Source organism: Dipteris shenzhenensis, chromosome 19 (genome assembly GCF_047967505.1).
Source record: "Dipteris shenzhenensis isolate YYH24624 ecotype China chromosome 19, Dip_SZ_1.0, whole genome shotgun sequence".
Lineage (NCBI taxonomy): Eukaryota > Viridiplantae > Streptophyta > Polypodiopsida > Gleicheniales > Dipteridaceae > Dipteris > Dipteris shenzhenensis.
In genome coordinates this window covers 3,073,385-3,086,481 of record NC_141614.1, presented here as the reverse complement: position 1 = coordinate 3,086,481, position 13,097 = coordinate 3,073,385, and the positions used below count along the sequence as shown (strand labels likewise).

The 13,097-nt window shown below is 38.5% G+C and overlaps 1 protein-coding gene across 1 annotated transcript in view; it reads left to right on the top strand.

Annotated features, from left to right (window-relative positions):
- The window catches only part of LOC147889937 (putative protein phosphatase 2C 5), a 32,661-nt gene extending 28,974 nt beyond the window's left edge, over nucleotides 1-3,687 (top strand). The window contains exon 8 of the mRNA XM_087390455.1: nucleotides 2,766-3,687. Within this exon, the coding sequence (XP_087246581.1) occupies nucleotides 2,766-2,973 (208 nt within the window). The 3' untranslated portion in view covers nucleotides 2,974-3,687. The remainder of the gene's footprint in view (nucleotides 1-2,765) is intronic.
- The last annotated feature ends 9,410 nt before the right edge of the window (nucleotides 3,688-13,097 follow it).

Genomic DNA, 13,097 nt, shown 5'->3' with positions numbered 1-13,097 from the left:
GCTCCATCTATCTGTTGGGGATGACTCTTGCAGGGACCACCTTTTTTGGCATTGAGTAGTTTTGTCATAGTAGCTTGTCCCTACTATGTGTGATGGAGTTTATGGTTTTCAACCTTATGAGTGACTATCATGGGATTGAAACTGCACTATGTTGTGTTTTAAGAGGATGATTTTGGGCATGTTCTTGGATTCATCTAGATATATATTGAGTAGTTTTAAGGGACATGCACCTTGCTCTTCACATGAGCCCGTCGGGAAGTAGGTGGAGGCTGGCAGCATGAGTAAGTGCTTGCCACGATGGGAGACAAGTTGTATGGGAATGGCATCTCGTCCTATATCTCGTGCATTGGTAGATGGATGAAGTGTCCTCAATGCTACAAAGCACCCTTTTGCAGATGAGACAGCAGCTTGGCTAGCAAATTAACCAGCAGGTGGGCTTGGTATATGAGGAGGTTGGGGACCAAATCTCTTGGTGGCTTGGTCAGCATGTGGGTCAAGCTGTAATCACTGCATTGCAGAACAAAGGCAAGCACCCCATGCTTTCTCTTGTGCACCAGAGCGGTGGCAATTAAAGCAGGCAACCAACTATTGTTGAATCTGATGAGTGTGGGTTTATGATGCAGTATCGGAAGGCCTATGAAAATTGGACACTTCGGACTTGAGGAGGATATATCACGCCTAGCCTAGCCGTGCTCCTGGCATGAGTCAATATGCTCGTACTATGCCTCTTTCTTGTATGCATCCAAAATATGCCTCAGTGCGCTTGACAATGCCCTTGTATTCATGACTAAAATTGAAGTAATTGTCAGCCATTAGTAAAGGGTTATTGAGGATGAGAACCCAAAAAGAGTTGAAAATACACTGAACATAATGGACAAGAAGGAGAAGATGGCTGCTATCACACTTAGCAGAACAAGGCAACGCCCCAAATGATTTGGATGTGCTCACTCTGAAAGCTTTGATGCATGCAAAATTTTCAGGAGAAGGTGAGTATTGACACTGTATGGTCTGCATAAGAGTAGAACATTTTTAAACCACATGGGTCATTGCCAAGGATGCCAAAGTAAATTTGCACATGATGACAAGCATGGCAACGGGAAGGCTGTGCACCAAGAGCAAGGAAAGCATGACAGTGTTGGTCTTGGAGATGCATCACGATTCACAATACATTGAGGAGCACAGTGACTCACCGTGGAAATGCCAAAGATTGAACAAATTTCTCATGTTATTGGGAAGCATCATCAGTCCTTATAGGTCTATGGTGGGGAACTTGGCCACAGCTGTGACTCCTCACTCTGGCATAACTGAAATTATGGGTTTTGGATCCACAAGGTGACAAGGGAGGGCCTTTAAAGCGATTTTGTCTCCTGGAACCATACCCAACCAGGATAAAAACGTGGTCCTTATAAGGTGTCAAAATGTCTTATACCACCCAGAAAATTCCAGGGCTTTGGCATGCTTTATCTGATTCAATGAGTGCGCATTGGGATGTGGGAATGACAGAGCGAAGACGATGAAGATGGTGGGCAGCAAATAAGAATGGCTATTATGAGATTTTAAGATCAAAGCACTATAATGGATGATGCCTGGATTGATGGGCATAATAATAATGGTGGTGAGCAGGCCTTGCACAAGCATTTTGGTATTTGTCACTGTTCTCATTGGTGTATTTGTGCACAGCTGAAAAAGAATGTGTGCGCAAAACTGTAGTATAGATGCAGGCATTGACACATAAAACTCTAGTATAGATGCAGGCATTGAAGGAGGCTGAGGTAAGGATGCAGATGGTGACGAGAAACGCACCACATGAGACTCCAGGGGAGGCAAGCAACTTCTTCCCTAGGCGGGTGATGTCATAGAACTTGATGATGCTTCACTTGTGCTGGACCAGGGCACAATGATGCATGGGAGCTCAAGGCAAACAACCAGCTGGAGCCTCACATAGGGAGGGATTATATAAGTCCACCTTCCACTCATTTTTACCTCACTTTTGATGTGACCACTACTTTACTTAATATACTTCACCTTTGTGCTTCCTCTCCAACTATCTTGTGCCTGCTCTCTCTCTCTCTCTCTCTCTCTCTCTCTCTCTCTCTCTCCTGAAGGGTCTCAAGAGGATTTCAATACAATTATATGATGTAATCTCTCTCTCTCTCTCTCTCTAGCATGACCATTTACGTGTCTGACATAAAGCAGTAGTCGGTAGACCCGGCCCACATCCAGATTCTACGGTGATGGGGGAGGACAGCCAGAGTTGCTCTGTCAGTGGGACTTGAACATGGTAGTCATCACTACAGGAAATACATGTTTTTTATTGAGAAACATATCTTCCCCCTGTTACAATTACTTTATGATATGCTTTGGATGTCACCCCACCATTCTAACTTCAATGTGGTACATGCTGCTGCTGCTGATGGATTTATCATATTCGTCTTGAACCCCATGCACTTCGTCAAACGAGTGTATTCTTGATGCAGCTCTACTTTGAAATTATCATGATTCTATCTTGGTTTCAGATTAATATGAGAATTTCTGCTCACTGGGTTATTTTCCCTGTGATAATTCTGAGGGCATGGTCCCTCAATCCTGTACCTTTGGTTTGTGTGTGAAGTTTAAACATAAAAACATGGCCAGTTTTTCAAGTAAACACTTTGTTTTAGTCAGTCAAACTCCTGTGAGGGTTGTAGCCTAGAGGATTTTGGGAGAGCATTGCTTCAAGTGAAAAATAAAGGGGCTAATCATTTCCAGTGTTGGACTGATTGTAGGCTTGGATCAGATGCCCTGTCAGGGCTGTTCAACTGTGCAGTGTGTCAGATTCACATAACTCTCAGTGATGGTATATCTGTTCATGCTGGCTCATTTTTCTCTATGACCAACCGGATGTTGGAAGGACCGTTTCTTTGTGCAAGTTGTAAAATGAAGAAAGATGCGATGGAAGGGAAGCAGCCTTCGAGAGGACTGAAGGTTTCATAATCCCTTGATGCTTCTGTACTCAACAGGCTTGATTTTTAGAAGAGTACTGGTTTTCATTTGGCTCATTGTGGGTGACTTCGCAAATCTTTTTCAAGCCACATCATTCGAGTCTCTTTCGTTCGGCAGTTATCAAATTCCTTGTGGCATGGAAATAGTCCTGAGTATCCCCTAATAACATTCGGGTGGCAGACGTTTCCATTGCAAGAATTCCTCTATATTGGTTCTGGAGTAAATGATTTCTATTGCAGAAGCTCCCTTCTCTTTTCTGCTTCTGAGGATATAATGTTTCTCAGAAGCAGCTATTCATTTATATAACATGTTTGCAGAAAAGTCCATTAAACGGCGCATGCCATTTGCTGTGCTGTGAGCTTCCCTTAATTTTCAAATAAGTCGTATTCCGTCTTGCCTTGACCTTGACTGAAGAGTTTCAAAGTCTTTGCAATTTCAGTCCACCAAAAGTGTAAAGAGTTCAGAAAGTATATTTAACTACCATTTACTGCACAAGTTGGGAGAGCAGGCAGCAAGTGGCAGCATGCGATGTCTTCTTGTGAAGAGGTATTGAGGAGAGCTTATACCTGTTTGAAGGTTGGCGCTGAGTTTATGAGTGGAATGTGAGATAAGGTCTATTAGAATAAGGAGCACATGCTAGATAAAGGCGTCTCAACAACTCATGATGTGTTGAATGAAGATGAGGCTTTTTGGGTATTATCTCAAAAGGAGTAAAGTCTCTGCAGAGAAAATTTGTGTATAAGTATAGTTTGTCAGGTTTACAAGGGTAAAGATATTGTTATTGCACATGCGTGTGTTGAAACTTGTGATTACAGATTAATTAACCCATGAAGGGATAAATTTGTACATATCTTTGGAGGGGTATGGAAGGAGCAATGAATACAAAAACTTTGGAGGGTATGCTAATGCAAAAAAAGAAATTATTTGCTTTATACTAGCAAATCTTTTAACTTGGTTAAGCCTTAGAATTGCTTTTAGTTGGGGAAAACATTTTTCATAGCATTGCATACATCTCTCTCTCTCTCTCTCTCTCTCTCTCTCTCTCTCTCTCTCTCTCTCTCTCTCTCTCTCTCTCTCTTGTCAGGTCTACACATTAGGTCGATCCCTCGTCCACTTCCAGCATGACGCGACCTTGCATATCCCATCCTTGATGCCACATCAGTTCCGTCTCATCGAATCAGTTCCGCATCAGTTTTGTCCCGTCAACTCGATTCTCAGGATCATGCTTACGTTAGGCTATCCACATTGCATCAGACTCACGCACAACTTTTGCCTCAGGCTTACACACATGCAGACTGTAGTATCAATTCTCTCGTCGTCACGCCAAGGTTGGGGGAGTTTATTTCTTTAGCCAAAGGAGCTCCTGCATATAATTGAGAGATAGGAAACGTCACGGTTATTTCCCTGTTCGGGGGAAATTATTTCTTTAGCCAAAGGAGGCTACATATAATGGGGAGATTCTTTCTCTCATCAAGATTCTCACCTCAACATGTTACTGCTCAAAGCATTCTCGAATTTGATACATTCCAGGTGACCATGGGTGCCCCCAAGATCCCATACAGGTTGAACAGAAAACAAGATTTTACAACACCTTTCTCGAAGGTATATGGCACGAAAAGCAGCAAGAGAATTGACAGACCCCATTCAGGTTGAACAGAAAACAAGATTTTGCAACCCCTTTTCTAGAAGGTATAAAGAGAATTGACGAGTTAATGGACATGTTTATCGAGCTACAACTGAGTTGATCAGTTATGCAGCTTTAGAGCAAGGTGTTGGTCTTGGAGCAAACAGTGGAGACTGGATGTAAACAGGTTCAAGAATAGATACAAGCTAGAGATCAAGAAAAGTAAGACAGCCATCATAACACCGAACCAATGGGTAGAGTTTGCAAACTACAGCCTAGAAAAGAACAAGTCCCAGAAGTAAAAAAGCAAGGCCCACCACGTGATAATATGCCTACTAATGGTGACATCAAGAACCAAAAGAAAGGGAAAAGTGATCTCGGAATCTTGTCGTTCGTGGTATGTCTGAACCAAACAAAGAGAGCCCTCTTGAATTGACCAAGGAGGTGACAACATTCTTTGCATAGCATTTTGCGATGCCAAATCTAGCATATGGAGTCCATAGAGTGGGAAGAGTCCAAGAGGGAATGCCACTGCCATAGCAAATGGGGGGTTCGGCGTTGAGCCCCCCCTACTTGCAAACATCTTTGCGCGTATACGCTTCGGAATATGTTGTTTGATGCAGTTCAAACAATGCTATACGAAGTAGAAGTGTGGGGAGGCAACATCTCTCCATCCATATGGAATGAGATTGAAAAAATGCAGAAAGCATTCCTACGACTATATCTAGGAGTCAAGGCTACTATCCCTTACTCAATGCTCCTATTGGAAACGGGCAGGAGGCCAATTGAGTTTCATGCACTGTTTAGAGTGATGCAGTATCTAGTGGACGTGCAACAAATGCCGACAGACAAATTGCCCCACAGATCATGGACAACAAGTATGAAACTTCAAAAAAACCATAAAAGCGAGATCATCTGTACATGATGGGGGACAAATATAAGGAAATGGTTCAATAGATGGAAAGTGGAATCATACTTGACTATGCCACTTGAAAAGGTCAATCTACAAGAATTCTTGTTGTCCTTACTATGCACCCTACAGGCTTAATGGTTGACAGTAGAAAAGAAGACAGTTGGAATACTACCAAGATCAAATAAACCCCCTATGCTGGTCATCATTCATGACATCAGATGCCTCTGCTCAGCCATACATCAACACTCCAATCCCTCTTCTCTATCACAGGAATATTGCCAAATTTCGCACATGATCACACACCTTGGCAATAGAGAAAGGAGCTTGCCTGAATTTGCCATGACATCTTAGAGTTTGCAAATTCTGTGATTCACAGATAGTTGAGACAGAGACACATCTAGCCCTACAATGCCCCATATATACACATATCAGGGACGACTATCAACAGATATACTGGTAGACACCATTAAGCTCTGATCATTTCTCACCATTGTCCCTCTGGCAACGTTGGGATCTTTTGTCACTTGTCTTTTTTCGTACCATCAAGAACTTGAAAATTCTTGACCCCTCCACAGCGGAGGAGATTTTTGTACTGATGATTAGGTCCCATGGGTCATTTTTGCCCCCCCGAGGAGGATAATAAATTCTACTTCTACTTTTCTTTGTGTGTGTGTGTGTGTGCGTGTGCGATTGGTTGTATTTACAAATCTTGACATTTGCATGCTTTTTAGTGAATTTGCCACTCAAATATCAATGAAGTGCCTTAGGAAAAATAATTTTCATAGCAATGCATAAGTCTTTCTCTCTCTTTAATAATTATGAGAGCTACTTTATGCACTCTCTAGGAGATGGCTTTGTAGCTTGATGTGTACTTTTTGTCACATAGTCCTATGAGGGCTTTTGCAGACATTAATCTGTGTGTGTAAGCTGCGTATGTCCATCTACCTACGCATGCGATCTTTTTTGTTTATACACGTGTGTGTGTGTGTGTTCTAATAAAATATGCCAACCAAAATCCATTGTATACTCGAATGCATTGCAACATGAAAATCAAAATGTTACATGCAAAAAGATACATTATCTAGATAGAGCTTTCCTAAATAAAAAGCTACATAGAGGGTCTCTCTGTAGGATATCTATGTAGACCTTCCCTAATTAAAAGGGTGTTAACCATACAATAACTTGAGAGTATGTCGATGATGCACATTGCCATCATTCCTCCTAAGAAATATATGGCACATTCTTTGATAGGAATATGGAATGAACTAAAAAAAGGTAGTTCTCACTATAGTATATTGGTTCCCCACAGGCTTCTAATCGATAGGATTTTGATCGCCCAAAAGTACACAATGATTCAAAATAGAATCTTAAAGCCTCAAACTCAAAATAATATGAATGATAAATTGTCAACCAAGATTGACAAAGAAAGTCTTAGAACATTTCAACCTGTAACATCTTTGTGTGGAACTCATTGCATATTAAATGGGTCTTGTTGCGCAATCCCTTTTTGGGGATACATAGGCCACAACAAAATGAATGGAGTATTTCTTATCAAAACTAGCTGATGAGATGGGTACCCACCACCAAGATCAAGACTGTTGATGTACTTTGTTGCATACAAAAAAGAACTCGCACCTGAATCATTTATTGAATCTATGGTAGTTAAGTATTTAAGAGTTATGAACCTTTGACTTTTAGAGTGGATTTGGGAATAAACGGGATATCTCACCAACCTAACTATATTTAAGATATGCATGTGTTAATCTGTCTACAAAGGAGAAAATAGAAAGCTTTGCTAGCTCATGCTTTTTAGAAAAATTAATTTGCACTACATGAGTAAATAACAGAAAAGTATGATTGGACTCTACATTTATATACCTAAACACATAAAACTCAAAGAGCTTCTAGATTGTCATAGATAAACACCCAAAAAATTACATATCAACAATACATTTAACTAACCTTGCTTAATAGGTATGGCATATTCATTCTTTGACAAGAATATGGAACGAGCACAAAAAAGGTATACAGATAGTCCTCATTAAAATGTGCCCCATAGGCTTATAGTTAATGGGCTTTTGATTAACCAAAAGAACACAATGATGCAAAATAGATCTTCAAGACTTCAATGCCATATAATATGAATGTCAAATTGTCATTTGAGAATGATAGAGATCATGTATAGAAAGGCTCAAAAGGGTTGCTAAGAAGAATGGCACACTCCAGAAAGGCAAAATACATCTAAATTGTTGTTATTGTTAGTTATAAAATTTTGTTGTGTACAAAGTTTGCAGTATAGATCATCTTTAAATCCTCACATCGCCTCATACACATTCTATTGAAGAAATACCTTGACAACATCCGATGGTTGCATATTTAAGAAATCCACTTACAATTGTCCATGACTAAACATGGAGAAGCAAGAAAAGGGGCATCCTTTGTTCGGTGTGTCTGAAAGGCAAAGGAAATAGGTCACTCGCCGCATTTGGTATGACAGTCAGAGGCAGAATCGAAACCACGAGCGGAGTGAGAATGAGTCTCCTGAGGGGACTCCATTTTGGTATTGAAAATGTCTCCTAAGTTATCTAGAACATCCGCAGTGTCACTAAGTATAAGCCTAGAACATTCTATTAAAGAAATACCTTGACAACATTCGATGGTCGCACATTTAGGAAATCCCACTTACAATTGTCCATGACTAAACCCCAGTGTTACTAAGTATAAGCCTAGAACATACATTGTTGAACTTTTGGTTTATTTACTATCATGCCAAATGCTAGTTGAACAAGAAAATGCCTCCTTCTCATATCAAATGAAAGTTGCAAGCGACTTTGAATGAAAGTTATCCTTGGAATGAACACTCTATCTGCAATATTAATACCAATAATAATCTTAGCCTCTAACACCTTTGTGTTTCTGTAACTCTTTGCTTATTAATCGAGCCCCTTTGCATAGTCTCTTTGGGGATTCCGCTTGTGCAACAAAATGACTTTCCAAAACTAGTTGAAGACATGGGTACCCACCACCAAGATCAAGGCTATTGAGGTACTTTGTCTCATACAAACACCTAATTAATTTACTAAATTTACACTTAGCTATTACGCAATTATGTACCTTTGGTTTTCGTACTAGGTGATAAACGTGAAGCATCGCGCTACCTTAATTGCATTAAAGATACACAAGTGTCAATCTATAGACAAAGGATACAATAGAAGGTTTTGCTAGCCCATATGTGTTAGCAAGTTAATGTGCACTACATAGATAAATAACAAAATAGTATGGTTATACTCTATATTGAATATACCTAGTTAACACATAAAACTCTTAAAGCTTCCAAATTGTCAAAAATAAAAGGCCTATAAATTTATATAATCACAATATATTTAGCTAGCCTTGATTAAGAAATATGATATATTCTTTGATAGGGAAATGGAATGAACTCAAAAGCTTTACAAATGGTCCTCATTGCAATGATTCCCCATAGGCTTCTATTTGATAGGCTTTTGATTCCCAAAAGAACACAAAAATATAAAATAGAATCTTAAAGGCTCCAACATCATTTAATATTAATGACAAATTATCACCCTTGAATGACAAAGATCATATCTAAAAATTCTCAAAAGGGTTACTAAAACTAATGGCACACTCTAGAAAGGCAACAAAGATACACATGTGTCCATCTGTATACAAAGGGGAAAATGGAAGGCTTTCCTTTAGACCATAAGTTTTAGGGAAATCAATTTGCACTACATAAGTACATAGCAAAATTGTGTGCTTATACTTTATATTGATATATGCCTATTTAACACATAAAACTTATAAAAACTCTGAATACAAAATAGATTCTTAAAGCCTCCAACAACATATAATATGAATGAAAATTTGTCACACAAAGCTAACAAAGATAGTATCTAGAAAGTATCAAAATAGTTGCTAAGAACAAAGGCACACTCCACAAAGAGAACAAATAGCATCTAGCTTGTTGTTGTTTGCCAGTGATCAAACTCCATTGTATACAACATTTTTATTACAAACCATCTTTGAATTTCTGACATTGGTCTCTCTCTCTCTTTCATCATGTGCGTATTAAAAATAAGAGATGAGAGTGCCCAAAAAGAAGGAAGAAGCCCATAGGGGAAGGTGAGAGAGAGATGGAGGACACAAAAGAAGATAATAGTCAACACATGGATGGTATTAGCTATCAGAATTATGAAAGGAAGGCTACAATATGATCCACACAAACCAAAAAGATACCACCTATTTTATAGGCTACCATGTCTCCATCATCCACATCCACATCCAAATCCTATTTAAGATCTACAATGTACATGCTCTAATCACGGTGAGGTAGATCAACATACTTAAAGCATCTTGATGTACAAATCTCACTACTCCCTCTTAATACAAATTGGGTGAAGTATTGCACTATCATCAAGTGAAAAAAAACAACGGAGAAGCCTTTATCAGCAGGGTATTGGTTTGACTTCCCTAAAACTCCGTATGCATTGCACCCTAGTCATTCTGACACAATGACCAACACAAGGTTGTCAACCTTGCTGAAGTGATGTGCACATGGATATAAATGGGTTCTACAAACATGCATGGGTTTTGTCTACATATCATACCTTTTCCAATCCAAGAAGATAGCAACACTCCCTCTGAATGGCAATAAGGGCATTCCTATCGAATAATTGTCGAAGTATTAGTAGGGAAGGAGGGTCTTACCGATTTCATATCAACAAGAAGGCCAATGGATGTGTCTACTCCTTTTTAACATGTAGAGAAACAATGGGGATTTTGCATCAAAATGCAGATAAAAATGCCGACACAAGCATAAATTAGAGTCAAAACAGTATGTGACTATGATAGTGACCTCTTTGAAAAATCTCGTAATTGTGTTGCGTTTGAGACAAAGCCGTAATTATGGGTGAATCTTTTTCTAGGTGAAGCAAAATGTGAACATGAGATCACTCATTGAACACACTGTCTAGATTAATGATTCTCCCATGAATATATGACAGCAATATGACTTGGATTATTGAGAGGTAAACAAATTGTTTGCCATATGTGAAACGTCTTGCTAATAAAAATTTCTTCTGACAATGATGCTCGAAAAATGAAAGACAAAATACTTTCAATCATAAACTCTTGAGACATTAAAGCCCAATAGACAAAAAAATGATAGAAAAAAGACAATTGCCAAAATGAAGTTCCTAGTTAAGAAAGAAAGGTTATAATAAACCAGACAATTATAAGATTAATAAGAACCTAAAAAAAACCTTTTTGATAGGTTCATGCCACATGATGTCAACAATCTAGCAAGATTTGCAACCTTAGAGAGAAGAAAAAGCTTTGGAACTATGAAAACCATAGTAAAATGACATTGGGCTTTCATCCTAGTAGATTCATGGACACTTGGGCTGCTAGATACTTTGTAGATTAATATGAAATGTGAATAAATCTTTTTAGAACTTTAAAATCAACTTGGAGATTCTTCTATTGAGAACCTAGATGGCAAATTTGTGGAGCATTTGGCTATAGCAGAGATGGAAAAACCAACATCTCATTAATCACTCTGTACACTAAAATAACAAGTTCTATAGAAATGAATAAGATCTAGGTTTTGAGGATTGCTATAGTAGTAGCAAATATAAACTTTTGAGAGGTAAGTTGCATCAGACAAGAAAACTATCAACATAACAACATCACAACTTCTTTCAAGTTATAAAATAGCACATAAATGTAAACTCTTGGCAATTCGTAGCATTTACAGCCAAGTCTTCAATAAAAGCCCTGAAGAACTCTTTGGTTGCTATAACATAAGCAATTTCTTCATGCAATATATTTTATTTTGAGATAATGATTGACAATAAAAATTGCACTTAGTCCTTCAAGGAAGAAATTAAACGGGTGCCTTTTTGTCTACCAACCTTCAGAGAGAAGAGACCCATTAATGAATAGAGGGGGGTCTTTTACCTATTCAGCCATTTGATTACAATGAGCAGCAACATGCTAAAAAACACTATTGAGCAAGTTGATGTAGTGGTGATAAGCACTAGCAACAAGAATAAAGCCTTCAATGTTCACAATAAAGAGATAAGCATGCTCAACAAGGATGAATAAGCTCACAAGGGAAGAAGAGAGAAAGAGAGATGGAGGATCACACAAGAAGATGAGAGCCAATGCAGGGATGGTATTAGCTATAAGCCTTTTGCAAGGAAGGCCACAATTCGTTCCACACACTGCACAAGGTTACAAGATATTTTATAGGCTACTAAGCCTCCATTGTCCACATCCAAATCCTATCCAAGATCCACATCTGCTGTTAATCACATTGAGGTAAATCAACATAATCCAATCATCCTGATGTGCAAATCTCAACATTGTGTTTGTGAGCCATGCACTTGCACTTGCAAAAGTATGTGTGCATCTATGTCTACTATGTGCACTTGTTCGACTAAGTTACCACACATATTTATGCCCATCATACATATGTACTTGATTATTTCTAGATTTTGGAATCCAAACTAGTGGGACTACTGCATGCTGGTCTTAAAACATTGATAGTTGTTGATATTGGAATCTGGATTCACCCTAAAATGGAAGAAGTTGAAAATGTGCAATTTGTGCATGTGCAAAGATCTTTTAATAAATCCAACAATATTTACAATTTTGAAGTCTTTCTTTCTCCATGCACTTGCTTGCTATATGTTTCTTTCTCTACGCTTGCTATATCTATATATATATATATATATATATATACAAACACACACACACACACACACACACACACAACCAAAAATAAATTAATGAACCCATTTTGTCCTTTTTGATTGTTCTTAATTATTGAACTTTTTGACTCAAAATTTTTTTTGAACAAAAGAAGAGAACAATAAAGACATGTAAAAAGTCCTAGGTGGAACCCTATGCACAATGTGAATAAAAAAAGACATCTACATTTTTAAACATGAAAAACGTAAATTAAGCTTTATCTTTTTGAGATGTTATAAACAAGAAAAGAGAATCTCTATTTCATTTAAAGGGAAAAAACATTAAGATGGCAAAACTAAACTTACATACAAAAAAGGAAAAAACAAACAAACATCACAACCCTGATGTAACAAAGGAGCTATAAGGGGGGGGTGCTAGTAGTATAGAGAGAGGGTGAGCCGACGCATAGATGGGAGTGCTTGTAAACAAAAAAAACAAGGAATAAAATAAAAGATTAAGCTGTACACAGATAGACTATCCATATTGTAGCAAAACAACTAAAGAAAAACAAAGACTAAGGTGGAAATACCATATTAGATAATTTGGGACTAGTACCATTCTCCACAACCTCAAAGTGATTTTGTCTTTGTGCAAGGACATAATCACACTAGTGCCATTCTCCTATTGCAAAGCCATGACTTTAGCTTTAGCAGGGTGAATGGCACTAGTGCCATTCCTCCTTTACAAGTCCAAATTCATGGCTTTGCAAAGGAAGAATGGTAGTAGTGCCAGTCCCACCATCCTAATAGGAGGTTAGGGAGAATGGCATTGGTGCCGTTCTCCTAGTGCCATTCCATAGAACCTCCT